We start from the raw sequence: 27,309 nt of genomic DNA, 5'->3' as shown, positions 1-27,309 counted from the left end.
ATGTAATGTAATGTAACATACACTCATGGATATACACACACATACATACATACATGCATATATATATATTATAAAAAGACAGGTACAAGTTGTTATACACTGGTAAAAAGCTTAAAAAGTCACCCAAGGCTTAACAGGTCGGCGTGATCTACCCTTTGAGGTCTTGGGGGTCTTAAAAGGGGTGTCATATTCATCAACACTACGTTTATGGGATGTATGTGCTGTGTCCTCATCTGTACTAAAGTTATTTGGGTCATTCATCTTATTTTTGGCTACAATCTGGCGGACCACAGGATTGGGTATAGCCGACAATGGTACATTTAAATCGGCGAGTGTTTTTAAAAAAACAGCCCATCCCTTTGGTCTAGAGCTGTCTAAGACGTTATGGGTAGCTGTGACACCTCTCACCAAATCATGCAGGTGTGATCCATGAATAATTTGTTTATTAATGATAAGCTCCCCCCTCTCGTTCCACGACACATCGTTTGAGCTGTTTAACGTATCCAGAATACATTCAGCATGTTTTTTGCTTTTTTTAGGCAAATGTTTTATAACACTCCCCAGAACAAGATCCTTTTTAGGCACCATGTCGTAAGTACCCGATTCCTCTTTTGATGCTGTGGGGTTAGCACCAGCATGATTCTCTCCAGGCGGCAGCGACAGAGTCAAGACGCTCTTCTCGCGTTCACCTTGTCTCACAAAATTCAAGTATCTTTGTAAAATACCCGCATATTTTTTAGCTTCTTCATATCCGTCCGTGTCCGGTTTTTCTAACACCTCGCTCATGGTTCTATCAAGGTCGTTTTCCACAGACTGTCTTATAGATCCTTGTCGCTGGTCAGGCATAGTGTGCTTTAGAGCGTCCAATTGTTGCTGAGGCACCAGAAACATTTTCTGCGTATGATCCATCTACTTTGCACTCACTGACCACCTCTGATAAGATTAATTATAAAAGGAATAGCCGCCCCCAACAGAGAGAATAAAAAACCACCTGTCTGATTGAGTTTCTTCTTCTTACTAGTGAGTGAACCCTTCTTTGATGCCACCAGTCTAATAAGCTTCTTCTTCTTCTTTAAGAGTTTGTACTGCTTGTCAGTCAAGGGGATATTACCGCTCAAAACATTTAGTGCAATCTCACACAGAGACTTGACAAAATCAGCTCCGGCATTACACACAATGACTCTCCGCACCTTAGGAGACGATTTATATATCAACTCTAACAGAGCAATATTCCTTTGCATACGCAGAGACATTATCTCTTGTGCTTCTTAGCCATGTACACCACGGGGTGGTCTGACAACACAGATGTTCTGAGTCTTAAGTGTTCCGGTGTCATGGCTTTATAGTCTATGAGTAAATAACCAAAGGGTAGATGTGTCGCATCATTAAATGACTCTAAAAAATGTTGCGTGTTACCAGGAAACATTTGTCGTGCCAGTAACATAATCTGACATTTATCCCTAGGATTCTTAAACAAAATGAGGTAGTTTGTGTTTAAACTAATAGTACGACTAGCCTTTCCCTGAATGAATACATTTTGCACTAAATATATACAGCTTAGGTTTCTGTGATGTACATATTTAGTAAAAACATTTTGAACTTCTAGGCTGTTACAGGCATCATTCATTACATCGTCTATGATTAGTAGATTGTTTTGGGTTACGGGTAACAAGTCATCATCACACAGAGATTCGGGTAATCCGTTTACAAAAGTGATCTTGCGTATCTTCAGTAACTGGTCGTAGAGGCTGCCAACACGAATATATGTATACCACATTGTCAAAACGCTGCGAAATAACCCTATCTGCGTTGGCAATAATATCCTTGACAAAAAATGTCTTTCCACAGTTTGAAGGACCGCTGACTACCAGACTGAAGGGATGTTGAAAACGAGCGTCAAAACCCAGGGTTATATCAGTAGCCATAGGGGAGCGTGGTGTAAGCTGCGATTACTCTCCGCTTGTTGTATACAACTCGCACTTTCTTGAAAACTGTCTCATTTCGCAGATGAAAGTGCCTCTTATCCCGCTTGATGGTGTCAGTGGCAGTCATTAGGGGTGGAGCTGGAGCTTGCTGATTGGCTACAAAAGCGTGTACCATACCTATTAAAGAAGCCGGTGTGACAACCGCAGCGTCTTTTGCCGTCAAAGACACGCCTTTGCATTTCACAGTGGTCTTGCCCTGTTTCGTTGTGTATGCATAACACTTGGGACCCCCCGAGACAAACTCTGTGATGTAATCCTCCTCAGGGGAGCCACACACGTCACCACTGTTGAGTTCATCGGTTAGATCTCCGAGATAGGGCCCCAGCGGTGGTACAAGGTCGCCAGCCCCAGATGTGAACACAATGCTGTCTGTGTCACAGTACAACACTCTCTCCTGTAGGGTGTCTAACACATCGTACAGCATCAGTCTAGCATGGGCTGTTGTCATAGCACCTATAAAGACATTTACATCTTTAATGCGAGAACCCCGACTGTCGGCATGTCGCCACTGCACCAACGCCACATCGTCCGATATGAAACAGAACTGACGGACGTCAAACTGGTCGCTGAACATCAGTTGGGTGAATCGTGTCGGATCGGTGATCAGTTCACAGGACGGCATGTTGTTTCTCATGCTGAAACGTCCCCATAAAGAGTTGAGAAGAAGCTTGTTACAACTCCTCATGGCTTTATTGACACATATTTTGGCTGGATCGAGCTGAATGCCCTCTTTCTCAAAATAGTCCGCCACGTATTTTGCTTTTTCAACATCGGTCTTGACGTGACCAGGATACCCCGATGCCTCCTGCTTGCACTTGAGAAACGTGTTTACATATCCCCTAAACAGGGTGTCTGTCTTGGTGGGGAAGTGCCACACTTCATCAATGTGTACTATCAGGTATCCTTTTTCAAGGGCCTTCTGGAGCTCCAATGATACCCATACGCCAGAGAGTTGTCTCTCTACATCACTGTGTGTACATGCTGTAGACTGGTTCAAATCCTCGGCACATGTCCTGCACAAGGGAACATGAGTTTTCCATGACATCTGTGGGGGAGGACAGGGTGGAACAAGCCTCTTGGGGGGAGTACCACACATTTTACAAACCCAAAATAGTTATCTATAGAATCAAAGTTCTTGAAGATAATCATAGGGTGTCCTACAGGATAAGGCTTGGTACTCTGTACCATGGGATACAGACTTGTAAAGTCGTAGTATCTGATTTTCTCGTCATTTTCAGCACTGACCTTGTGGTACAGTTTCATGGCATTTGTTCGGCCTCCAAAGAGCGCCTCTCGGGGGTTTAGCCGCTCAGGCTTTTTATACGTGGCCATGAATGCCTTCACGGAGGCATTGTGACGTTTTAAGGATGCCCACTCGCACTCCCAAATCACCGTGACACGTACACCATGGTGTCTTTGCAGGCTCTGCACTTTGTCCTTAAAGGCATTGTACATTCTACCATAGGTGACCTTGGTAACAGGGTTCACGTCCCCCTGTACGTGACATTTGACACATCCATGATAGAAACACCCTGCAAACTCGTAGCACATCCGCTCCTCAGCATTATAACCATCAACGTAGAAGGGGTCAAATGCTTGCTCGCCATGATTGAGGGCGTGTTTGATGTCACAGTTGTTTGACAGCGACAGGTACTCGAGCCATTGAATGGAGGCGTCGGAGAATGTTTTGTTCTGAGTTGTGTATGCCCCATCATACGTCAAAGCTACAGTGTCGCGGGGCAGAAACAGTGTCTTGAACACACCCATACAGGCGGAGGCGAGGGTGGTGTAGCTGAAGGGGTCTAACTCTGTACATTGCATGAAACTACTACGATAGGTTGTGCATGCCCTTCTCAATAGTTCAACGTCATTGACGCAGTACCGGCGATCTCCACTTGGAAGTCAAACGTGCCTCCACAAACTGAGTTGTACCATATCATGAACGTGGCCTTGTCACTGTCGATCATTTCATTGTACCCATAGTCAGACGGTTCAGGATATTTTCCGACATAGTTTTCATGTTCGCAAGTGTTAAACCGATGGGGAAAATGTCCTTTGGCTAGGTCGACAAAGCCTAAGGCTTCAGGAGTCCGCGACAGACGCATGGGCAGAAAACTAAAGGAGTCAATCCACCGTTGTTGATAGGCCTGATCAAACATCAAAATGACACGGCTCCCTCTCATAGTTACACTAGGTGTGATACCTTGCTTGACAAAATACTCTAGGAGTATGTAGTTGTCAAAGCCCGACGCATTGTGTGCTATGAATGTGTAGCCTCTGTACTTTGGCATTCGATAACGCCGGACAAATGCCCCAACACACTTTAAAGTTGTGAAACAAAAGCGGTCCCCAGACATCTCCATAGCACACACAAAGTTTGCTTCATGTTTCCCTCCGTGAAACCGGGTCTCGAAATCGAACAGTATATAGTTTGTCTGTGCTACTTTCTTCTCAACAGGTTGAATAAAACAGTTGTGCTCTTTGACACTTTCCAGTCGGGGCTCCCCACAGTGTGTACACTTTTGTGCAGCACACGTGTGGGGTTTTTTGGCCAGTCTGTAGAGCGTCCCAGTCGTCACAGTGTTTCAAGGTCTTGCAGGATATACTTGTGAACCATTTCAGGTTTTTTGTGCTGTTCGAAGCAGAATTTTGAATTACAGAGGCGTTTACAATCACCACATTTCAGCTTTGCCTCGCCACGGGTCCGACACTCTATGTTGAAACACACATTGCATAGCTGTGAGCAATTGTGATACAATATGGTACTGTATGTTTGATAACAATAGTCGCAAATGTATCTCGCCACAGAAAAACCCTTCTTGTTTTCGATCAGGTAGTAATGATTATTGTGTAGATATAACCATACTGTTTGAGGGTGTGGAGTGTCTTGGGTCTGAAAACATTCGAGACGTTTACAGCCTACCCGGTTGTGAAAGACTATGATCTTTACACCCAAAAGTCTTTCAAATTTACCAACGTCTGTGAGTGTGATAGGATGGTTTATATCAAAACCGGCTGCCTGATGTATCCGTGTAGCGAGGGTCAGTCTATCAACAGCTGAGGTCTGGTGGTATTTATAACGTGCTATACACATGGCAAAGCACAGTTGATTGTCCAGGTTACCCGCATGGTAGAGAAATCGTCCTTTTTTAGACAGTATTTCGTCATAGGTCACCCCTCCCAATTTTAGTCGTTCCCCAACACCCCCACTCCTGTTACGGGCTACTGTAACAATCAGGTCCAACGAATCGTCAGATAACGAGTCATCATTGCTTTGCAATACCCTGGATATTAGCTCAAGAAACAAATCCGCATTGTATGCATCATCGGACCGTAATATGGCTTGCACATCGCTGGCCAGCGACGGCCCTCGCAATACGACATTCAAAACACTACCTCTAGGAGCTGTATTCACAGCTTGGTCGATAGCCCCACCCACAGCATCACGAATCATGGCGGGAATCATTTCAATATCCTGAAGCCGTATGTCACGAAAATCAACACGTTGGCGTAGCTCAAAAGCATTAAACAATGGTATATCACGGATAGGTAAACTGCCTGTAACACACCCCCCTGCTGACGCTGTTGTTGTTGCTGATGATGACGAAGGCTGCTCAAGCACACCCCCTCCCTCCTGTGTGCCGTTTGAGGCATTCTGTACGGGTGTAGACCCTCTTTGAACGCACATAGAGTTTGTAGCTTCATCAATCCCTGGGGAGTCGTGTGTCATATCAGGTGGGGTGTCGTGTGTCATATCAGGAGGTGGTTCGACAATGTTGAACTGCTCATCTATGGATACAGCACCGTCATCACACAAGGACCCGTCAATCACACAGGCATTAGGGACACCCCTATTCACTATGGTCGGTGTATTGGGTTCGTTTCGAGCTAACCATTCATTCCATTCATTCTCAAGAGATGACAAAGGCTTTATCAGAGTGTCAATCATTCCCTCGTCAGGGACACTCCTATTCACAATGGTCGGTGGATTGGGGTCGTTTCGAGCTAACCATTCATTCAAGACATCGCCAAGAGCTGTCAAAGGATTTATTAGCGTGTCAATCATTCCCTCGTCAGGGACACTCCTATTCACAATGGTCGGTGGATGGGGGTCGTGTCGTGCTAACCATTCATTCCATTCAATCTCAAGAGCTGACAAAGGATTTATTTGTGTGTGTATAGGGCACGCCAGCTCATCATCATCATCAGGTGTATCTGTTAACCTATCAACAGTAAGGTCCTGAGGGCTATAACGATAGACCTTACGTGGTGGCGACATTATGTGAACAAGCAACACAGTTGAAACAAAGAAAAAACTACATTAGATCGTAATAGCGTATTAAATTTTTTTTTTAAATGGAGGCAACAAAAACAAACAACAACTGTGGCTCCCCCCTGTGGAGGTGGCTGGTATAACACTGCCGCAGTCTACATCTGTTCAAACATGATTGTGTATTGTGGTTATTAGAGCACGAGTGATTGTGTTGTTGGCATTGCTTCTGAGGACTACCTGTTGCGCAATTCTGACGAGAGTTACACCGAGGGTATTTACCGCATCAATAATGGTTTTATTCTCGACACGGTAGTAGTCAGACAGACCAACCCCAAGGGCACTGATAGCCTCTAAAAGCGTAGTGCTCACGATGGCCGATGCTTGATCCTCAGCCCTGTAACGGGCAGATAGGGTGGAGCCTAAGGTATTGAGTGATGTGTTTAGCACACTAAACTCCCTGTGTATGTCGGCCGACAGACCAACACCGAGTGCATTGATGGCCTCTAAAAGTGTAGTGTTAAAGACGGCCGCCGTTTTATCCGCAGACATGTAACGGTCAGATAGGTCGGCTACCAAGTCAATGTGTGATGTGTCTAGCGTACTAATGCACACCTGTATGTCCCCAAGCAAACCTCTCAATTCTGTATGCTGATTATCGACAACACCCCTCCCATCAACCAGTGGCTCTGGACAGAAGCTGGCCAAAAGCTCTAACACTTCGGATGGTATATCACAGGCCTCTAAACATAGATCTGTTGATGTATGAACCATAGGTTGTATCACCCTCTGTGGGGACGTTGCGTCAAAACCTGAATTTATCTCAATGTCATCGGCGCAGTAGTCGTAGGGTGTATTGTTGACGTTACAGCTGCTGCTGCTGCTGCTGCTGCTGCTGCTGCTGCTGCTGCCTGTGTGGACTTGGGTAATGGAGGCTTTCACAGATCTGTGGAACAATAACAATAAGTTATTTCATTTTGAAAAAAAAAAAAAAAAAAAAAAAAGTCAACAAGTTAATTAAACACACACACCTTTTAATGGCCTTCTTGGGGACGGTTTGAATCAACTGCTTCGTCTGTGTAGCATATGATGTTGTTGGCTCCTGTGAGGCTTTCACGGTTCTGTGGAACAGCAATAATTTATATTATTACATTTTTCATTTTTGAAAAAATAATTTAAAAAAAAAAACACACCTTTTAATGGCCTTCTTGGGGACGGTTTGAATACACCGCTTCGTCTGTGTAGCAATTGTTCTTGTCGTTGGCTCCCGAGGTGTTTGTGTCTCAGAAGAGCATGTATTATCAATGGTCTGCGTCTCCCTTGATAATGGAATCGCCGCTCTATGGGGGGTGAAATAGCATATATATATATTATATACTGTTTATAAACAAATATGACATGTCATTATGTCTACCCATAACAGACCTGTTATGTATCAGCTTCTTCTGCTTCTTCTTCTTTGGCTGTGGTGATGAGGGTGTATACAACTGAGCACAGCTCAGGGGTTCATCATCTGATGAGGGGATGGCTGATGCTAGGACTGGTCTGCACTGAAAATCCTCTGAGAAAACACATATCTACATCATATATATATATATATATATATATACGGTGGTAATAATACAGGAGCAATATATATTACCTGATAGCTGTGCACCAATGTCCTGACGGTATGCTACAGGATGTGTCAATATTTTACCACCCACATGTCTCAAAGGGATCTTTACAGCCTCTGAGAAAACACATATCTATACATATATATCTACAGCTCTATATATATATATATATATATATATATACGGAGGTAATAATACAGGTTCAATATATTACCTGATAGCTGTGCACCGATGTCCTGACTGTATACAACAGGATGTGTCAATAGTTTAACACAGGCAGATCTCATAGGTGTCTTGAAAGCTGAAGAAATCAAACAAGATAATACCACTTTTTTATTTTTTATTTTATTTTTGCACCATACCACACTATATTAACGTATGGATAATTAGGCAGCCATCATGTAATTAAACCAAATACTCACTGACATCCCCGGTAATACCAGCTATGGCCGCATCTAGTTCTGATGCAGCGTCATTGACCGGTGGGGCGGAGTCAAACGGCGTTGGTGCGCATGTCTTTACGCCTGGAGGAGGACGCCTACGTTTCAGCCTGTCTACAAACACGATAAATCATACATATAGTCCGTGACAAAACACTATTAGCCCATATCATCATTACTATAATTATTTAATACTCACTACCGGAACATACAGCAGCTGATGGAGGCATATTTTCGGTGTTACCAATATTTATATTATCCATGATCTGCTAATTAATAAAAACACAGCGTCAGTGTATGTTTTATACTAAAAGAGTGATTGAATATATATATTTATATAAAGATGAATTACAATCGAAATATTATACAACAGTATAGTGACCACGTGTCTCCTTGTAGTCCATGGGACTATCTGTACGGTAGCTAGCGGGCACACACACACATCCCAGGCCGTGCGGTACCCTCACGAACAAGACCACTAGACTATTATACAGTAGCACCGGGGCTAACGACCATAGACTGTAGCGCCCCTCCAATGCGGAACACGCCACTATTACAATCGAAACATTATACAACGGCATCGGGACGGGCTGAGCTATGTCATATAGAGCCGGAGGGGCTAACGGACCGGTGTATAACGGTTCTAGACTGAGCCCCGGACATTCAACCGACGCCATGCGGCACCCTCGCTATCCTGTACACAACCCTATTATAATAGATATATTATACAACATTTTATCAAACATAACATCACTTACCTTTTTTTTTAAATTTTTTTTTTTTGGAGAAATTATTCTCAAGGAATGGTCTGCTCCAACGGGTATAGCGACGTGCTTAGCAGGCAGATAACTGTAGACTGTTAATGCTTGAGCTGTCCTTGAGGTACATTTTTAATGAACACACCTCCATCCCTCCCTCCATCCCTCCCCCTTATTCATAAGTAGTATGCACCCAATAACATCGTTCCCTACTCCTCTAGGACACACCTTTTTTTACCCCACCAAACACGCCCCCATACCTTAGCTGCCCGCCCCCCTACAGCTCGTGCCTGTATGCTGTCAAAGTTAGATTAGTGCATGTGTAACACACCCCCTTAGTCATTTCAACACGTTGCTAAACACTATGTATTATTAAAGACACAGGGAAGGGTTTTATAAATGTTTAAATGGTACAAACAATAGCTCCTATCTATAGGGAATTATTTTCTTTTGTAGATTTTTAATTTGTCATCATATTTTATATTTTAAATAATATATTTAAATTTTTATTTAAATTTTTTAATTTTTTTCCATAAAAATATGCATAATAAGGGGACATATATATGCGTGCGTGAGAGTGCATGTGAGGTTGCGCGCGTGCACGTACGTATACGCGCATACATGTCCCCTATATACTACTATTAGTATTGCGAGATGGAGGCGTTGTGGAGACACAGGTGCAGGCCCATCAATACTATCAGGCAGATATACTCATATAATAATCTGGACATCCACCCTCTCACCCCCGCTGGTCCATAAACTCCATGGCCCTCTGCTGCTCCATTCATCGCTTGATCTTATTCTCTCACTGCCTCCCCTTTATCTTCCCCACAGACTCCACTCCTCCATCCTCCAGTCTTCACGAACTTGTTCTTTCTAAGGTGAGAAAATTAAATATGATCATTCCTCTTCAAAGGCACTACTATTAGCCCCATAATGAATATTCAGTTAATGTAGCAGAGAGACGACATTGTGCAAGCTTCAGAAATATGTGACAGCAATAACTAAAAGGTGAAACTCTCAAAATGATTTGGAGCGGCCGGCCACAATTTATTTTTTATTTTTTAAATGAACCTGCAGTTATATCATTTTCCATGTACTTCATAGCCGAAATAACACAAAACATAAATTATTACAAGTTCCTTATGAACATGAATGAGCAGTCCTGTGACATTTAACGATATGATTGTAGATATATCTCATCAGAGTCCTATACATCATTCATGGCTCATTAACATTTCCACTGATGAATCATTGATTATAGGGCTATTATGCAATACTTCCTCAAATCTTATATCCCGGATGCGACCTCCGCTGGAAAATCATTTGGCTAAGGCTTGAAAGGCGCTGGAGCACTTGTGACTTTAACTTTAACTCCACTCCTAAGGACTTGTTAGTCTACGTTCCAGATGCAGCTGCCAAGCACCTTCTCCACTGGGATTCAAATGTGTTTCCTCATGCAGACACGATAGCCACTTTCCAATTTCAACTTCATCTTAAACCACCAATTTCTGCTGCCGTGGCGGTGATTGAAATATGAAACCCTGCATATATACAGGCCATTACAGCGAATACAAGGCCCCAGCTGCTGTCAGTCTGCTCAGGGATGTGAGGGGAGAAGAAACAACAAGGATCAGCTACAGTCGCAACACATTTCTATTTATTTATTATTCAATAATGCTGAATTGGCCCCTGACCCCCTGCAGCAGCTCAAACTGCCCTCCGAAGAAAATGGCAGCCCTGCTGAATCAGGAGGAAATCAAACAGAACCCCCGGGGCTCCGTGGAATGAGAGTTCAAATCTGACAGAATATGATGAGTCTCCCCTTTGACCAAATCTGTTTTTGATTCATGCGAAACATAAGTCAAAAGCACATTCACATTCTAGGGCAACACCACTAACAGGCATGCCAACATTGAAATAACAAGTAAATAAATGAGTCATTCCGTTAAGCAGAATCTTCATGAGCATCCTAAAAAGTGATGAACATATTTCTGATCTCTCTCGCTCTATCTCTCGCTTTCGCTCTCGCTTTATCTCTCTCTCTCGCTCTCTCTCTATGTTGGTTCTGGGGCAACATGTAGTGCTTTTATTGGTCTTTATATGCCTTCCCAAATTTCAGTAGAACTGTTTGATGGGTACATCTGACACGATTTCAGCTGAACAGAAAAGATTATGAAGTAACAGTTGTTCAAGTGCAAAATAAATGAATTTAGTAGCATAGCACAAACCCACAAACATAGTGGGGAAAGAAATGGGTGGTGGGGGGGATGCAGCGAACACAATGTTGTCCGAGGCTTTCAAGGTTGTTTCAGCTGTTAATTAGTTCAGTGTGATGGCTTGCCTCCATGGGTGCAGTCTAACCCAGTTAAGTCAGATGCTCAATGAGTTTTCTCTGGACCTTAAATACTGAGCCGCTGCTCTACGGGAACCTGGCTCAAGGTTAGCACCATGGTGTCAGTCATGCCCAATGTCTGGCGCTCACAGTCTGCCATCCTCCTCAAGTGGCTGCCAGAGAACACTCACCAAGGTTAAGTCTGTCAGAGCCAATGAGGATCCCACTTATCTCAATCAAAGTCCTTCACAAATCTTTGAGGGATTGGTCCTGCCTGTGCTTCAAATTCAAGGAAAAATAAGGGCATTTGCTTTTAGGGGGAAATGGAAAGGAAACAGCGGTAAAGCTATTTAACAGTTTATCAAGTAATATCTTGGGTTATTAAGCCACAACCAATCAAATACAAAAAAACATCATTGATTAAAATGATCGCCTACCCAGGGAACCAGATGAAGACATTTGCATATTATTGTTTGCCATATCTCTAATTTATGTGAAAGAAAGGACACACTCAGTGATACTAAATCTCTCTGATGGCCGTGGAGTGGGATGACTGTGTGTTTTTTTTAGGTCAGGGCTTTTGATGTTGATAAATACAAAAATGTTATCTTTAGAAAAACCAGCCTATGTGTTACGGACTCCACTTGTGATTGATTACTCACTGATATTATGTTCTTTCTTTCTAGTCAAGGAGAAGAAATGTTTTATACTGCATATCTCTGCTCCTGGTTTTTAACAGCAACAATAACTAGAAAATGTTTCTCCTTGTAAATTAGATACAATAAGAACAATTTTCCTTTCAGCTATCATTGGCACGTTGTTAATGGCCATGCAATGAAATGACAGTGTGTAAATGTCAAACAACAAACCCAAAGAGATAAGCCGACATATATTTGTGTCTCCTAAGTGATGCTGAAAGTCATGACTTGTGTGTTAATGACAATAAATTACTGCACTTTGTTTCCACAGGAAACAGTCTATGAATTGGTTGACATGCAATGTAAATGTCTTGTTTGTGCAGTATAAATCACCCACAAACAATATGACATCTGTGGATTTGCAAAAGTAGGAGAAATCCTCTTTCAAGCCACCCACCCACCGCTCGATATTTAACGCAAAACAATAAATGATCAATCGCTGTGACATGTACAAATGGTACAATTAGTTATGATGGATAACTATTATTTCAGGGACATACAGTGATGTAGACGCACGCTTTGGTATCTCAGATTGTTGGAGTCCAGTGAGTAAATAGGACCGAGAGACGACAAGATCATCGTTCTTAAACGCAGGAGCATTTTTAAATGTCATCATACGATGGCATTTGTTTGTCTGCATGTGGGTGGGTGGGGGATGTTTGTCTGATCCCTCCATCTCAGGGGCAGCGGTTTCTCCCTCTCATCAACCATGCTCAGCCAATGTGACTGTCACTCCCAATATGCACTGAGAGGGGTGCCCGTGCCTATTTTTATAAATGTATTCATATTCATTAGCCGTGAGTGTCATTCATAGCAGCAGTTCTTTAATGCGGTGCGTAACCAGAGCTGGAGGAGCCTGCCTCTCATCTCGCAAATTAAGAACACAGAAAATCACTGCAAAGCTGTCTACTGTCAAACAACAATAGCTCCTGATTTGCATCAAATGCGCGCACCTCCTTATTTCCACATGACGCACAAAAAACACTCATCAGTGGTCTCCCATTGGGGAATCTCGAGAAAAATGCCACTGTACAATCCATTGAAATAAGAAATCATTCATTTAAGTGAGACTGAATTACAACCTATTTGTGTTGCCCCCCTTGACCCACCGCAGTATTCTGCCTCATAACATCGTGGTGGCAGCTGGGTAATTGTGCAGAATAACTGGTGTGAACGTTGGCAGCTAATGAGAGCAATTAAGCAACAGGCTCACACAGGACTTCACTTCACCCGCTCACTCAAAGACGGCACGCTTTGCCTTGATTGGCTTGTATGTGTCACATAAAGCACACGATGAATTCAAGTCTGTCCACATTTTGATTTATACATATAGGCTTTACAGGATCGTTGGGACCAATCATGTGTGAACATTTCCCTCCGTACTGTACGGCCACTTTCTCATGCACCATTTTGGGCACGGTGCCTTCTAAAGTAATGGAAGTGGGCTGCTTTCCACAGCCCTCTTTGCAATGTTTTTTTCATGGCCATTGTTTCTGCTCCATCCCACTTTAAATCAAGAGCACAATGTACCCCCCCCCCCCCCCCCCACACCCCTGGCCCCACTACCCCACCGTACTTCACTCTGGACAACATTAATAAAACAAGCTTTCAATGATGCAGAGTGCAACGCCACATTGGGCTCTGAGCAGTGGCGTGATTAAAGCTTTTAAACACCGCCACCCTTTGAGTTTGCATACGTCTGCTCTGCAGCATAGTGGTGCACATGTTGTCTCTGTCGTTTACCTCGCCTCATTTGATCCTCTTTACTATTCCTGACTAATGTAGTGGGGGCAGGACAAGTTCTCGGCCCACTGTAACGTATAAAGCTGCAACAGTAAAAATCGGAGTGGGGTCCACGAAGGAAAAGCAGATGTGGAAAGGTGACTGCACTGTCTGGAGTGATTGCATCTATTGTCCAGGCCTCACAGCTGTGCTTTTTCCTATCCTTACGTACCACACAAACCCAGTAACCCAACGTATTCCACTCTGTTCCTTTATCGACAATTAAGTTGTCTGTTACAGCTTTCCTTTTCTTAGAGTGTTAATATTCACTGTGAAGCAAAGACACTGGCAGATCATCATAACATGCACTCTGAGAACACATCCTTGATTGGTAATTTCTCACAATTCCACCCTATAATCTAATGACGACGAACCCTCGAGTACAGAAATGGAAAAAAAGCTTTCTAATTGAGTTTCATGAAATTAAACATTGGCCAGAGCAACTTCATTAAACTGATATAATCACACTCACTCTACTATTTCTGCTTTCCCCACAGGCAGAGAACATGTCCTGCATTGCTCAAACATTCACTTTCACAGAACAAGGAAATTAAAAATTGAAAATAAATGTGAATGCTTTGAGGACAATGACACAGAAATGTAGCCCAAGGCCTCTGCAACAGCAACACAAGTCAGAGCAGCTGCTGCCATCATATAGAATCTGCTCACAAACAGCATGAGCCAACCCCGCCTTCGTATCTGCCGTAATGCTCTCACTTAAGTCAGGCATCACACATCAGTTTTGAGCCATCGTATGCCACATGTGATGCAGATCTGACTTGGCTTTACTCTCTTGGGTGAAGCTCGGCGTCGCCCTAGAGTGAGTTCGTATGGCCGCTGCATCTCTATTGTGGAGACAGACAGGTTGGCCAACATTGTCGGAAGTCTTCCTGCTGCGGTACAGTGCATATCACCAACAGGGGACGCTCTGGCCCGTTTGTTAAGGAACGACTCTGTTTCTCTGAGACAGGAGGAGACAGTGACCCAAGCATTTGGGACACGGCAGTCCCCTGCAGAATTAGGACGGCTGCGTCTCAAGCCCCAGCGACAGGAAATCTCACTCAGATCACAAAAGGCAGCACTGATTGTGTCTGACATGTGCATCGGCTTCCCTCAGAGACAATGTCTTTGTTTTGTGTGGATTACTTGTGTGTAGGCATTTGTACTTTAGTGCATCGTATGTTTGTGTGTGTTCGTGCGGGGGTGTTTTTCTCCACCCGGTTCTACTTCTCTTTTAAAAATTGAAACTGTGACCTTCTTCTACACATTGCCTGTCTGTGAGAGTCTGCAGGAGCTAAAGAGTGTGTAAAAAGGCTGATTCTGAATTTAAAAAAGAGACAATTAGAGATGTCTTGTGTCTCACAGGCTGAGCACATGAAATGGAGGGGTGAATGTCTAAAAAGGCTGGTGGTGGGAGAAGTGGTAGGGTTACTGTTCGGGCTCAAACTGGGCACACTAATCCCTTTGATCCCCCTATTTTACTGTCAGCTGTTTCCTAGCTGCCGTCGGATCTGCACAGAATGTAGGATTTGTGCTCCTGTACACCACAGCATTCTCTACCCCACGGATACAGCGCTTTCAGTTCTTTCCTCCATCAATACCCCCACTACCCCCATTGCCTCCTCAAAACGTCCAAAGCGATGTTTATTTCTCTTTCTGTTCGCTCTTTCTCCATCACTTCGCTGCAGCCGGCAGTGACGGCGACATGGCGTGGAGACAGGTTCAATTGGAAAGGATCTTGCACAGAGGGCCACCAGAGCTTCACGGTTAAAAAAAAAAAGCTGATTCTGATTTTGTCTATTCACACGAGACACCATGGCTCTGCCCCACTTTCATTAGTTGTGCCGAAAACAGCATTCAAACACTGCTTTGGTCTTTTGAGAAATCTCCATTTAGCGATAATGAAACAATCCGTGCAACGCGAGTGCAGATGCATGGGTTAGAGGGGAAATAGCTTACAGAGACACTATCGCTGTGTGCATGTTTGTGCATCTGCTAACAGGCATTAACACAATAAAGGCACTTTTATTGGATTCTGCTTTCAAGCTGTGTTTGAAATTAAAATAAATATGCAGCTGTATCTGCACAGGTTCTCTTTCTTCCTTGTCAGTAGTTCTTGCTTTCAGAAGCGCGATGCCCCACAGACTTTCAGCTTGACCTCTGAGGAGCGCTCCCAAACTGATCTTCCTAAATCATTCCGGGCAGATGCACATGGCAAACCCGTTTTGCGTCTTAGCAGATTCATGCTTCCTTGTCAGACACTGGCTCTCCATGGCCCTGCATCAATAATCATGGAGATGAAGAGTGAATACTACAAGTTTCCTAATTTGTTGATTTCAGAAAGAGCCGCTGCGCCATATTGATTTGCGTATGTACTGCACACCTGCATAATTTGTATCATTCAAGCAGACAAGCTCTCTGACCGTCCTTGTTTTTCTGGAGCATTTGTTCATTTTCTATGTTCGATCCAGGACTTTAAATCTTCAATCAGTCAATTCCTCCCTAAGCACAGAAATGAAAATGTAATGATCCAAGACATCAACCGTCGAGCAAATTGAAGTCAAATATGTCACAACTCATTGTGTTATCAAGAAGATGTCATTGTATAAATAGCTGACACCTTCGACAGCCTAAAAAAAGAAAAACATGTTATCCCAGAAACCATCAGGTTCAAGTCAGTTTTAGATCTGTAAATATCTCTCCACATGCACTGTGCCCTGGGGTGAAAAACACCGGCTTCCATCCCGTGTTGGACAAAGGCTGGGTTTGGGCTTTGTCTGTCTTGACTTGAATCCTGCCAGATGGTTTCAGTCTCGCACCTGAAGCGCTTTCATGGCTTGTGCTGAGAGGCCGAGTAAAGGGAATCCAGATGCGTCGTGAGCCGGAGAAGAAGAAGCCTGCAGAACCGCTGTCGGCTCCCATCACCATCACCATTCTGAACTGACACTCTCCTGATGTTAGAGGCAAGGACAGTGATCAAAGAGAGGTGTACATTAAAGTATCGCCACACTATAAGGACAACCAGCACTTCTCAATGCCATGCATACCAGATGGGATTCCCTTATCAGCAAACAAAAAAGTGCTGCTGCGTGCGAACGTAGTTAGGAATCTCTTAAGATTTATCTCCCCGTTTGCCTTTGAGTGAACCGCGCACTCCTCCTCCCCCCCCACCCCGGTGTATCGGTTGCCAGCCATTTGTTTACAGTGAAGCCGGAGTTCTGTCAAAATGTGACAGGAGTGGGGCGTGCCTGATGTTGAGCTCTGCTCCATCTTTGGGAAGAGGACGCAGGCAGGTGGTGAGACATAAAAGTGATATCAAACATGGTATGGGATCCCATGTGGCCAAGAAAAGGACAATGGGGAATGAGATTCAGCTATGGTCCTAATCAATAATAAGCAAACGGCATTGAGATGCAGTTTGAGGCATTTCGCCAGGTCCCCCTGGAGGGACTGGCAGGCCTGCTGCCAAGCACAGCCTCAGCAGCAGACTGCGCCCTGCAGATGGAGGGCATGGAGGCTCCTTCTCTCCAGATGAGACCATCGCCGTGCACAGGAAGTATGCCATAAACTGAAATACTTTATCAACAAGCCCTTCAAAACGCACTGAACCCTGACCCCACCTCCATGCACCTGAAATTGCACGAATACAATGTTTTCTTCAAACAAGCAAGGACAAGGTTTTTAGTATCAGCTGGAATAAATTTAGCTTTCACAGTCAAGCAAGCAGGAGCTAAGGAGAAACATGATTTTTCTTGTCCCATCTTCTCCAGTTCCAAATGTTGTGGGGCTTGTTGTTCATCTGAATCGCTTATACTTCCATGTCCAGGTGTCTCTCTTGAGTGAAACATCAGTATTGGCGTACCTTCCCCTGTCATTACTTACTGCGTGGAAACTTGCTGCTGGTGGTTGGGTGACGTAACAAAGAGTTGCCACTGGCTTGGTTTGAGGTCAATAGAAGAGTGGAGCAGAATATAAAGATGTGAAGAACTCATTCATGTGAACGTACAAAGAAAATGGATTTGTACCATCAGTTGTTATCACTAGGAGACAAAACATGCCCCCCCATCCCTCACTCATTTTCTCCTCGATTTCTCGATTTCTTTGCCTCTTTTGCCATTTTATTCACAACACAAGAATACACTCATCAGGCCCCAGGAGGGGCAGACTGTATGAGAGCAGAGATTCAGTGTGCACATTATGCTATAAAAAGCATTGTTTCTCATCACAGTTTTCTTTGAGTTGTCTTTCGTGTCATTCAAATGTTTACATGGAACATCTTGGGGGCCTCAAGACAGATGTATGATCCAAGAAAACGGCCTCAGAACAATCCCTCTTTTCCCAGGATGGAAGTAATGACACCATTTTGAGGGCTTTTTCCAATTGCTCCTTAGAATGGTGCTTTGATGAAGCAGCATGCACAACATCTTTGCTCCCTTGTCAACATGATATGAGACAAATTAAACGAATAGTGCAGCTTTAAATCCCCCTCTCTATCCAAGGTCATTTGTTTTCAATTTCTGTCCCAGCTCAGGGCCCTTTATGAGACAATTCTCGTTGTTCTTTATAGTTGAAGAGGGGCCTCCTGGACCTGTGTCAGATTGATTAGACATTTAGCCAAGAGAATTTATAAAGGGAAGAATTTGTCTCTTCCCCCTTCGTAGTGCTTCTCCACTGCATGTCTTCTTGTCTCACCAATAATCAAGAAGACATGGAAACAAAACCACTCTTAGCTATGTGATTAAAAATTGCCCCAATGCTGCTATTATTAGAACATCTTAAATTTGAGAAACCTAAACGGTATGTTTTACCCAGTAGGACAAAGAAGGGCTGTCTGAGGGTAAAGAAAAGCAGTCAATCATTGCAAGACCCAGGTTTACTTGTGTACCGCATTCAGCCAATAACATTTTAACCCAAACTCACAGCCTCATGATAAGTATACACACACTAGCGCAGCAAAACTCAACTAGTGCACATTTCAGCCAGCTAACCTAATGTGGCAGCATGACAGACTCGTGGTGGGAGATAGGAATCTTTGCCTCATGCAAATTACCATTACCATAACCTTTTTGGCAAAAGGCAATTACTGGGCAAGGGGCGAATGCCAAAACCCTGTGGTACAAGTTAATTTGATTACATTTCCATTATGAACTATAAACACAGTTTTGCTGCTCGACTGAGCCAATTAAAAGTCTCCTGAAGCTAGAAAACGTTGACAGCGCAGCAGCTCTATTGTTCTTTAACAATAAAGCCAATTGTGATCATTTGTCCCCTTTAAACAGTTAGAAGCATTTTCTTTCTTTCATGAAACATGAGTAAGATTATTATCTCTATAACAGGGATTCAGACTTTTTCATTCATTTTGAATGTTGCTGCCACGAAGCCGATATATATATATATTTGTTCTTATTCAGCTGCGATATGTTCCATCTCGGTGAGTAAAGCATCCTATGAAAACATGAATAAACATGTGTAGACAGCGTTTGGCAGCCAGGGAAAAGCAGCCAACCGGCCAGACGCGGGAGGAAGGCGCTGAAGACGCACAAGGAGCCCGAGTTAGAAGCCAAGCGGCCACAACGCTTCACCTGAGGCTGAGCGAGCCACGAGCCGGTCCTTCTGGGCATGATCCACTTTGCGAAGAAAAAAAAACATTTAGTGCAAATTCCACCAGACATCTGTTAGCTCTCTGGAGAAGTCAACATGTTTAATTAACTGCATTTCACCCAAACAGAGGGATGCATGCCATAAATATGAGCTGTGTGTAATTATAGTACAGTGGCTGAGAAGTTACAGCGCTCCTGCGTCACTGTGCCTCCTAAAGGACTTGTGACGGGTAAGAAAGTGCTTTAAGTTAAGGAAAACGCAATTATTTCATCACATATGGCTCAGGATTTAGTATCACGTCTACAATCAGATGCCTGAGGGCAATGTGGCATAAATGTGAGGATGTAGGTCTACTTTTGTGGAGCTATATGCAAAACAGATTAAGCTTTCCGTTATTTGTGAGGGAGTGTTTGACGTGTGGGCGCAGATGATCGGGTTTTGGATCAGCCGTTGTTGGATCTAGGAGATGCCTTTGATTCTATTAAAACTGTATTATATTTCTCTTGATGGAGTTGTGTAATCTTGTACACATTGATTTTTCTATCTTTCAGTGGATGTGTTTGCATGTTTGTGTGTGTGTGTGTGTGTAGGTATGTGTGTGTGTGTGTGTGTGTGTGTGTCATGGTGTTTCACTGATGTCGATGAATTATGATCTGGTGCCCGTATTAGCGCAGAGTTTTAATCACACGAGGATTCAGAGTGTTTTAAACAAATGCTTTTTTTGTAAACACTGTGGATTATCATAAGATTTAAAGATTTGGAAATGCCTGACAGCTGTCAAGCTGCATAATAACGTACGTCCAGAAAATTATAGCAGCTGCCGGTTGGCAGAATGTCAATGCTGCTATCTAGATTAAAGCTCAATAGACAGGAACATACAGTAAGCGCCAGGAACGACACACACACGCACGCGCACACACACACACACACACACACACAGGGGAGAAGATACAGAGACTGCTAAGAGGCAAAGAAAGTAAGTCAAAGCCTCACATCTAGTTACTAGCAATTTCGATGAGGGGGTCAAAATGGTTTTTAAAATGGCATGCTGAGAGTCGCCTGTGGCAGAAGAAAGGTACCCCCGTGGACTCTATCAGGTCATCCTTGTACACTGGAGCAGCCAGCAGTATTAAACACAGCAGGAGCCTCAGTAGGAACCTGTTGAAAAACAAGTACGTGCTACCTCCGGCTCCCAGGGGCCTTGTCTGCCAGTATATCGCCCAATTTATGACATCCTCAGAGGTCCTCCCTGCTCAGGGAATGACTACAGCCTCTCTATCTATATAATGAGGCACAGCCGCAATGCCACTCATTTGCAAACACAGGATGCCCCACGAGCATGAGATCGGCTTCCTACTTCAGAAGAAAGAGACCTCTGGCTTGTGAGAGGACCCCCTGCAAATAAAGCAACTGCGTCTTTACTGGAGAGCCTAAAGCAGCGATTGTGCGCCAAAGAGGAGGTCCTTCTCTATTGAAAGAGCAGGCAGACCGAAGAGCGAATCTCTCACCAATGCTAATGCACACCCGGGAACATTCAAGGGGCTGGAATGCCAACTGCATGAAGAGAAAGAGGTCTGTTTGGGGCGGAAAGGTACAAACCCTGTGACGTATAGCCTTGAAGCGCTCAACAGATTCTCACTGACGGCATGTTAGCTTGAGAAAAGGATGGTAATAACAGATAGAGGAACTGTGCCCTGCATAATAAGAGACGCCTGAGACTCTCTTAAGATAAGGCTGGGAGCACTTCAGAGCAATGCGACCTGTTCGAAGACAAACAAGCAAAGGATTATGCTGCTAAAGCACTTTGGTGCACTAAGGATTGTGATTATAAAAGGGGGAGTGCATAGAAAAGCCACCTCTCATATGAGTCAACTTCCACAACAAGACTTGTTCTTCCCCTCCTTTGGGGCCTATTAAAGTATATTCCAGAAGCATGTGTATGTCAAACATCCAACTTTCTTTTGTGGTTCTGCATGAGCCTCAGTCATAAAAAACCATGACCCTGTATTTGGAATGTAAAGCATTCGGTTACATTATATTTAATGGGATTATCCATCAAGACTGCTGATGACATTTCCAGTCCATAAGCCCACACAATATACTTTTCCTTCCATCAACTCACCTTTAGTTCTTGTGACAACTTGCCGTTTGGCTTTTTTCAATTCTGAAATATAGGAGGCAGGAAGGATTTGCTCTGGCTGCTTTTCCCCTCGATCTACCACCTAGTGTGGAGATATCTCATTACCTTCTCACTGGTCAAGAAGCACATGTCATCCACTGACAGGTGACAAGTGACAAGACATACCAATTTCACAGTAATTGTATGATTGGTGAAGATCGTGTTCACGCCTGTATCTTCATATCAGTGTGAATGAAACCTACATGTTGGGATTTATTCATTCTGCTCTATTACGTTCACATGGCCTGCAAGTGAGAGTGAAGAAAAATGGACAATAGGGAAATGTAACACAGCCTTTAAATAATTGGTCATATTAATTATAGTTAATGACTGACTTTAATACAATATTAAACTGACCTAGAGGTAAATCGGCCTGGAAGCTGTGAAATTATGTGTTTTGAGGTTCCTCAACCAGGCCCACTGGTGATTTTACAGATTACATGTTTTAAATATTGTAACAGCCATGTGAATAAGCAAATAATATACTTAAAATCGATACATTTTCGAGGAATAATCTGGATTAAATTGATTCACGGAATGCATTTTAAATTGCTCACAATCACAAGTTATTGGAGCTCATTTAAACCAACTGAAACGTGTAATATCAGTGTTCAGCCCTGCAGAGACAGGCTGTGTTTTTTGTGTGAGAGCTTTTGGAGCGTGCAAGTGGCCTTGTGCTCATGATGTTAATGGGGAATGTGGTGGAGGGGAAAACGTCAGTTTATTCACGTTGTTGTCTGAGGAAACGAATTTAGCAATTGACGAATTGATTATCATTTAGAGTGTATAAGGCATGGGTCTACAACTGGTCTGTCTATATGTGACCACATATGTAAAAGCAAGCCTTTCTTATTTTAACAACTGTTTTTGTTTGACTGACCTTATTTGACACTATACATTTCTAGCACGTACTTTCTTGTGCACTTCCAGCAAACACTGGACAGCTCCACAGGAGTTGAACATCTTACCTTGAGCCCGAGCGCCGAGGAAACAAGTCGCGGACAGCAGAATCCAACAGGAGACCCACACCTGTCCGACCTGCCCAGTCCGCCCGGCTGTCACCATGGTGCGCGGCGCCACCGTCGAGCCACCGGTGCGCCTTCCCCGTGTCCACGCCGGGGACATGTTGCTCGGTGGCCACACACTCTCGGGAAGAGTCCTCCTGGCTGCTGGCTGGTCCTGGGAGTCAAGACTGCTCCTCACTGGTGATGCGGGTGAGTGACTGGGGGGGGGCTTGTGGAGAGAGCGCGCGCTCCGCCAGAGAGCACCGGGCACGCAGACACACGCGCGGTAGTAAGGAAAGCCTGTGGACAAGTCCCGCATGAGCGAGGCGGAGTCAGTCCAATTGAATTTGCTCGGCTGTCAAGTGCGCGAGACGGAATAGTGACATCCTCTTCTCCCGGCTCCGAAACACCTCGAAATGTATCACAGTGAGATTGGTGAGATACAAAATAAAGACTATAAACGAGATGGTGTAAGTTCCCTGCTTTTGTGTAAGTGTCATATCAGTCTTCTAAAAAGAAAAGAAAAAAAGACCAGTTATGTGGGTATAGTTCTATAAATACCGTCCCATTACAGCTGTCCTTGAGCAAGGCACATCAGCAAAGACACCTGCTCCATGATCATTTCCCAGTGACTAGCACTACCTTGCACTGTGTGCAGCGTTGCTCCCAGATGTGTGCGCGCGCGCGCGCGTGGTTGTCCTGTTTACAAGTGTTAATAGACTCCACCTTCCTGAAGAGAGGTTCAAAAGGTTTTCTTGCGCTGAAAAACAAGTGCCATTGCGTCGCGTCCATACATGAGACTTTTTTTTGTATTCTTTTTTGTTTCATGTTTTGAAATGAATTGACCATCGCCAAGACCAGAGCAGTGCGCACAGGAGCCAATCAGTGCGAGGACAACGGCTCTGTACGCTATTGCCACCACGCGGTGGAAAGTGGAAGGAAATATATAGTTGGACATCTGTGATTGATTGTTGACACATTAAAACCAAATGCCTGGCTTTAAAAAACTACCTAATGACAACTAAATCTTTTTAGCTGTTTTAGGTTGTTTCTAGTGTCAAGGATAAAGTATTCATTGGGTCACAGACCGGCCCTGTTCTGTAAACGTGCTCTGCATTGGTCTCAGTTGGCACTTGCTCGGTGGGGTTAAAAGCAGCACAGCCAAACCACTGGAAAGGCAAAGAGCATGAAACAGGAGGGTACATATGGGCTGTGATATCAGCTTTGTTGTCCTTGCTCCTTTTGAGCACACTGAAGAATGAAAGAATGCGGTGCAGGCAAGGTATAGCAGCTCTCACAATATTTTAGCCTTAAATAAACACCGCCCTATGTGTGCTGTTAGTTTTTCAGGGAACATCCGCGCTACGGTGCCATGAGCTAAGCCTGCAGCTGCTTCTCAGAGAGCCTGGTTAAAGTGTTCAGACTCTTTCTGCGTATAGTCCCCCAGAGAATCTGTTCCAAGGTCCTTTGCTCTACAAATTACCAACTTCCCTTTGTCCCCACGTCTCATGAAGTCTCATTTCTGCCAGGAGCTCATTTGGTGTCATCCCATCTTTTATTTCCTCTCCCATCACCCCACCTGATAATGATGTGCAGATTATGAGGCTCTTAGGCCAGCAGATTGCTCTCCATTGTCATTCGCATGTAGTGGAAAATTGCTGCTGTCTTGTCGCCCCCACCCTGCTGTGCGTATCAGGCAGGTTGACATGAGCAAGCTGCTAGGAACAGAGCTCAGCCACCAGGGCAGGTGCTCTGTCACCGTCTCGCGACCTGCTCTGCAGCAGAGGAAACAGAGGATGGCTGATGCTACAAACCACGCCAGGGGCCCCCGACTGGTGTCAAACAATATGGCATTGTGTAGCTGACAGTTATAGCTACTTTCACTTGCCAAGTGAGACCCTGGTTTATTTCAGTGTTGCACAGAATATTAAAAAAAACTCATTTACTATTCTTCCAATATTGCTACTGCTCAATTAGTGGACATTAAGAACGTATTTCCAGAGAGATGTGTTATAATTTGTTTAATTAAAGTGATCTGTCTTCCTATTACAAGTAAACTAAATGACAAGTAAAAGTATTAAGAATAATGATGATATCAATCATGGAATTTTTCAAAAGGTACCACAAGAGTCCTTGATGGACAAAATGATTAGATGTTCACTGAACACAATTTTTCAGTGACATTGACAAACAAAAGGGATGTAATTCTTTCCAAATTAAATCTTCAAATTCATTTTGAAACTTTGGACAGCCTTGGACACGTCTTTTACACCACTCAAGTCTCCTTCCCTCCCCTTAACATCCTGTTCTCATTGTCTCATAAAGAGCACAAAAGAAGTCAACGTGTTTCAAAAAATTCCTCTTAAATCAAGTGTAATTTTCTTGATAGTCTTGAAGGTTGAATCTGAGATTAAAAATGAGTTGTTAAGACAGATGCTCTTTGCGATGTGACATTCACTTAAATGGCACTAATATAACGTGTCAGTTTTTTCTTCGAGGCATCAATCATATATAATAATTTGAGTCATCTGATTCTTCTTTTATCAATTTAACATCTGCATCTTTTGGGAATTCGAAGCTAGTTGTTTTTCACTGGCAGCCTGGCAGGTTCACCGTCAGAGGGAATGTGACGATGATGCACTCTCATATAGCATCGCAGATAAATAAATACTCATGTTGGTCTGGGAGATGGGGAACGCACCGTGGCCTTTCCAAAGCTGTTCTCGCTCCATCGGCTCTCCCGATTTGAAATGGCTTGATTGGAAATGAGCTTCATTTGAGAGTCGGCCCTGTGCTGCCTCACTTATGCATGCAGGGACAATAATGCCAACAGAGTGGCGAATATGCTAGTCTCTGCCTATCACATCTGTGGGTATACCAATAATAAAGTTACTGTGGTCTATTTGTTTTGAACAGGGGAAAAAGTCCAGCTCCTCGCTTCGGCTTCATTCTTCATTCTCTGTGTTCCTCTGCTGCTGCCATTTGTCACGCACGTTGCTCCTGCAGATTTTCCAATATGGATGTACTTTTCTCAGAAAAAAATGTGTTCCCTAACAAGAGCCACCGCACAAACACATGCACACATACAGACATATATATATATATATATGCACTGCACACAGAACATACAATGCAATATGTCGCTGCATCTGTCTTAACATCTCATCTTTAGTATCTCGTAGAGAAAATCTGATTTCTCAGCAGTAACAGATCGTCTCGTAGCTCTTTCCTTGAAAAACTGGTAAACTCCAAGTGCAAATTAAAACATGAAAAATACAACCAAACCGCTGCTTCGAGATGCATAGCTGAGTGTCAGCAAAGACATCAGAGGGTAATATCCCATTCTATGTCTCCCCACAACGTTGTGCATCTTCTTGACTATCAGAGTTCATGTGTTTAAAAAAACGAAACAACACTGGGTTGTTCTCTGAATATTAATAATATCAGAATGCTATACGGTTATTACCCAAGGGACAACTCACTTAGGAATATTGCCTTGAATCACTGGCATAATTGGTCTCCCTGAGTCTCACTTTGATGTAAATAACATTCGCAATTTTACAGTCATTTTGCATTGATCTTCCACTGCAAAATTCTGCCCCAAGAAGCAGCTGGAAAATGAACATCTTAAACTGGAGATGTGAAGCATCTCATTCACGTTGTCAGAGAAACTGCGCTGCATGAAAGACACAACATTATTGAAATTGATTTTGTTCCTTGCCAGAGGCAATTTTTGTCCACTACATATTGGCAAAAATGAGCATGTGAACTGGTATACATACACATGCACACTTATTACATTTGATGGTCAATGCTGACTCAAACTATTACATTATTACTTCCCATTATGCTTTAAACTGACACTTCAGGGTAAACTCTTTATCAAAACAATGTTCATCAGACTAGTTGACAATTGGACATCTGTTGAGTGATTGTTGTGTCGTAACTGTTCCTCCTTCCTGTGTCACTCTTTGTGACCTTCCACCCACTGATTTGGCAATTTATTATTTTAACTTCCTCTCCAAGTCCTTATTCAGAACGAATATCTTTCCAGGAAAATCCCCGCTGTTTAGAATCGTGTTTTTGTTTCTCTGTCCTTTCTCTCACTTAGTCGGCTCCATCTGAGCAGCTGATAGTGTGACAGCCGCAGCACTCTGCAGCATATAAAGAACTCACTTTCATTACATATGGTCGTTTTGAGATGTGGAAAGAGTGCAACAATGTAGTTTGTAACATCACATACATAGTGAAAGAATACTCTTTTTTTCTGACACAATAAATCTACGAATAAATAATTCCGACTGCTGGTTTTTCCTTGCATCGGAAAAGCACTTCATAGATTACGAGACAGTGCGGATGACAAAAGCGGGCAAGGCAAAATATCCCTGGTAATATTGAGATCACCGGCTGATAAAGGTCATCTTCATCTTTAGCTGTTGGAAAGTTAAAGCAGCTATTTACATGCAGAGCTAAATAGTTTCTCACACTAGTTCTCCACTCTGCCTTTGGCTGATCGCATCTTACTGCTAAATCCTTCAGCCCATAAACCTCGTCACGATATATCATGGCATTATAAAATACCCTGGGCACACTAGAGATTAGGTGAGATGAATAGACATATAGACGCTAGAGGTCTCTTAC

General features: G+C 43.5%; 1 protein-coding gene and 2 long non-coding RNA genes across 12 annotated transcripts in view; all 3 read right to left on the bottom strand.

Moving 5' to 3' along the window:
* Positions 1–22,854, bottom strand: part of sdk2a (sidekick cell adhesion molecule 2a) — a 105,873-nt gene extending 83,019 nt beyond the window's left edge. For all 9 annotated transcript variants that reach the window (XM_056407660.1, XM_056407663.1, XM_056407662.1 and 6 more), the window contains exon 1: positions 22,633–22,854. In XM_056407660.1, coding sequence (XP_056263635.1) covers positions 22,633–22,789 — 157 coding nt within the window. In that variant the 5' untranslated portion in view covers positions 22,790–22,854. The remainder of the gene's footprint in view (positions 1–22,632) is intronic.
* On the bottom strand, positions 6,103–7,586 carry LOC130189048 (uncharacterized). The gene is made up of 3 exons (XR_008830698.1): positions 7,449–7,586; positions 7,287–7,376; positions 6,103–7,201 (listed from the first exon to the last, which is right to left on the bottom strand). It is a non-coding gene; the product is annotated as an uncharacterized LOC130189048 (long non-coding RNA).
* Positions 7,724–8,311, bottom strand: LOC130189047 (uncharacterized). 2 transcript variants are annotated; one of them, XR_008830696.1, is made up of 3 exons: positions 8,086–8,311; positions 7,898–7,930; positions 7,724–7,832 (listed from the first exon to the last, which is right to left on the bottom strand). It is a non-coding gene; the product is annotated as an uncharacterized LOC130189047 (long non-coding RNA). The 2 variants fall into 2 exon arrangements; XR_008830697.1 differs by having other exon boundaries at positions 7,753–7,816; positions 7,898–7,987.
* Positions 22,855–27,309: the final 4,455 nt, after the last annotated feature.

Source organism: Pseudoliparis swirei, chromosome 23 (genome assembly GCF_029220125.1).
Source record: "Pseudoliparis swirei isolate HS2019 ecotype Mariana Trench chromosome 23, NWPU_hadal_v1, whole genome shotgun sequence".
NCBI classification, from domain to species: Eukaryota; Metazoa; Chordata; class Actinopteri; order Perciformes; family Liparidae; genus Pseudoliparis; species Pseudoliparis swirei.
Note: the sequence above shows the minus strand (reverse complement) of the source record. Positions and strands in the feature narration are given on the sequence as shown.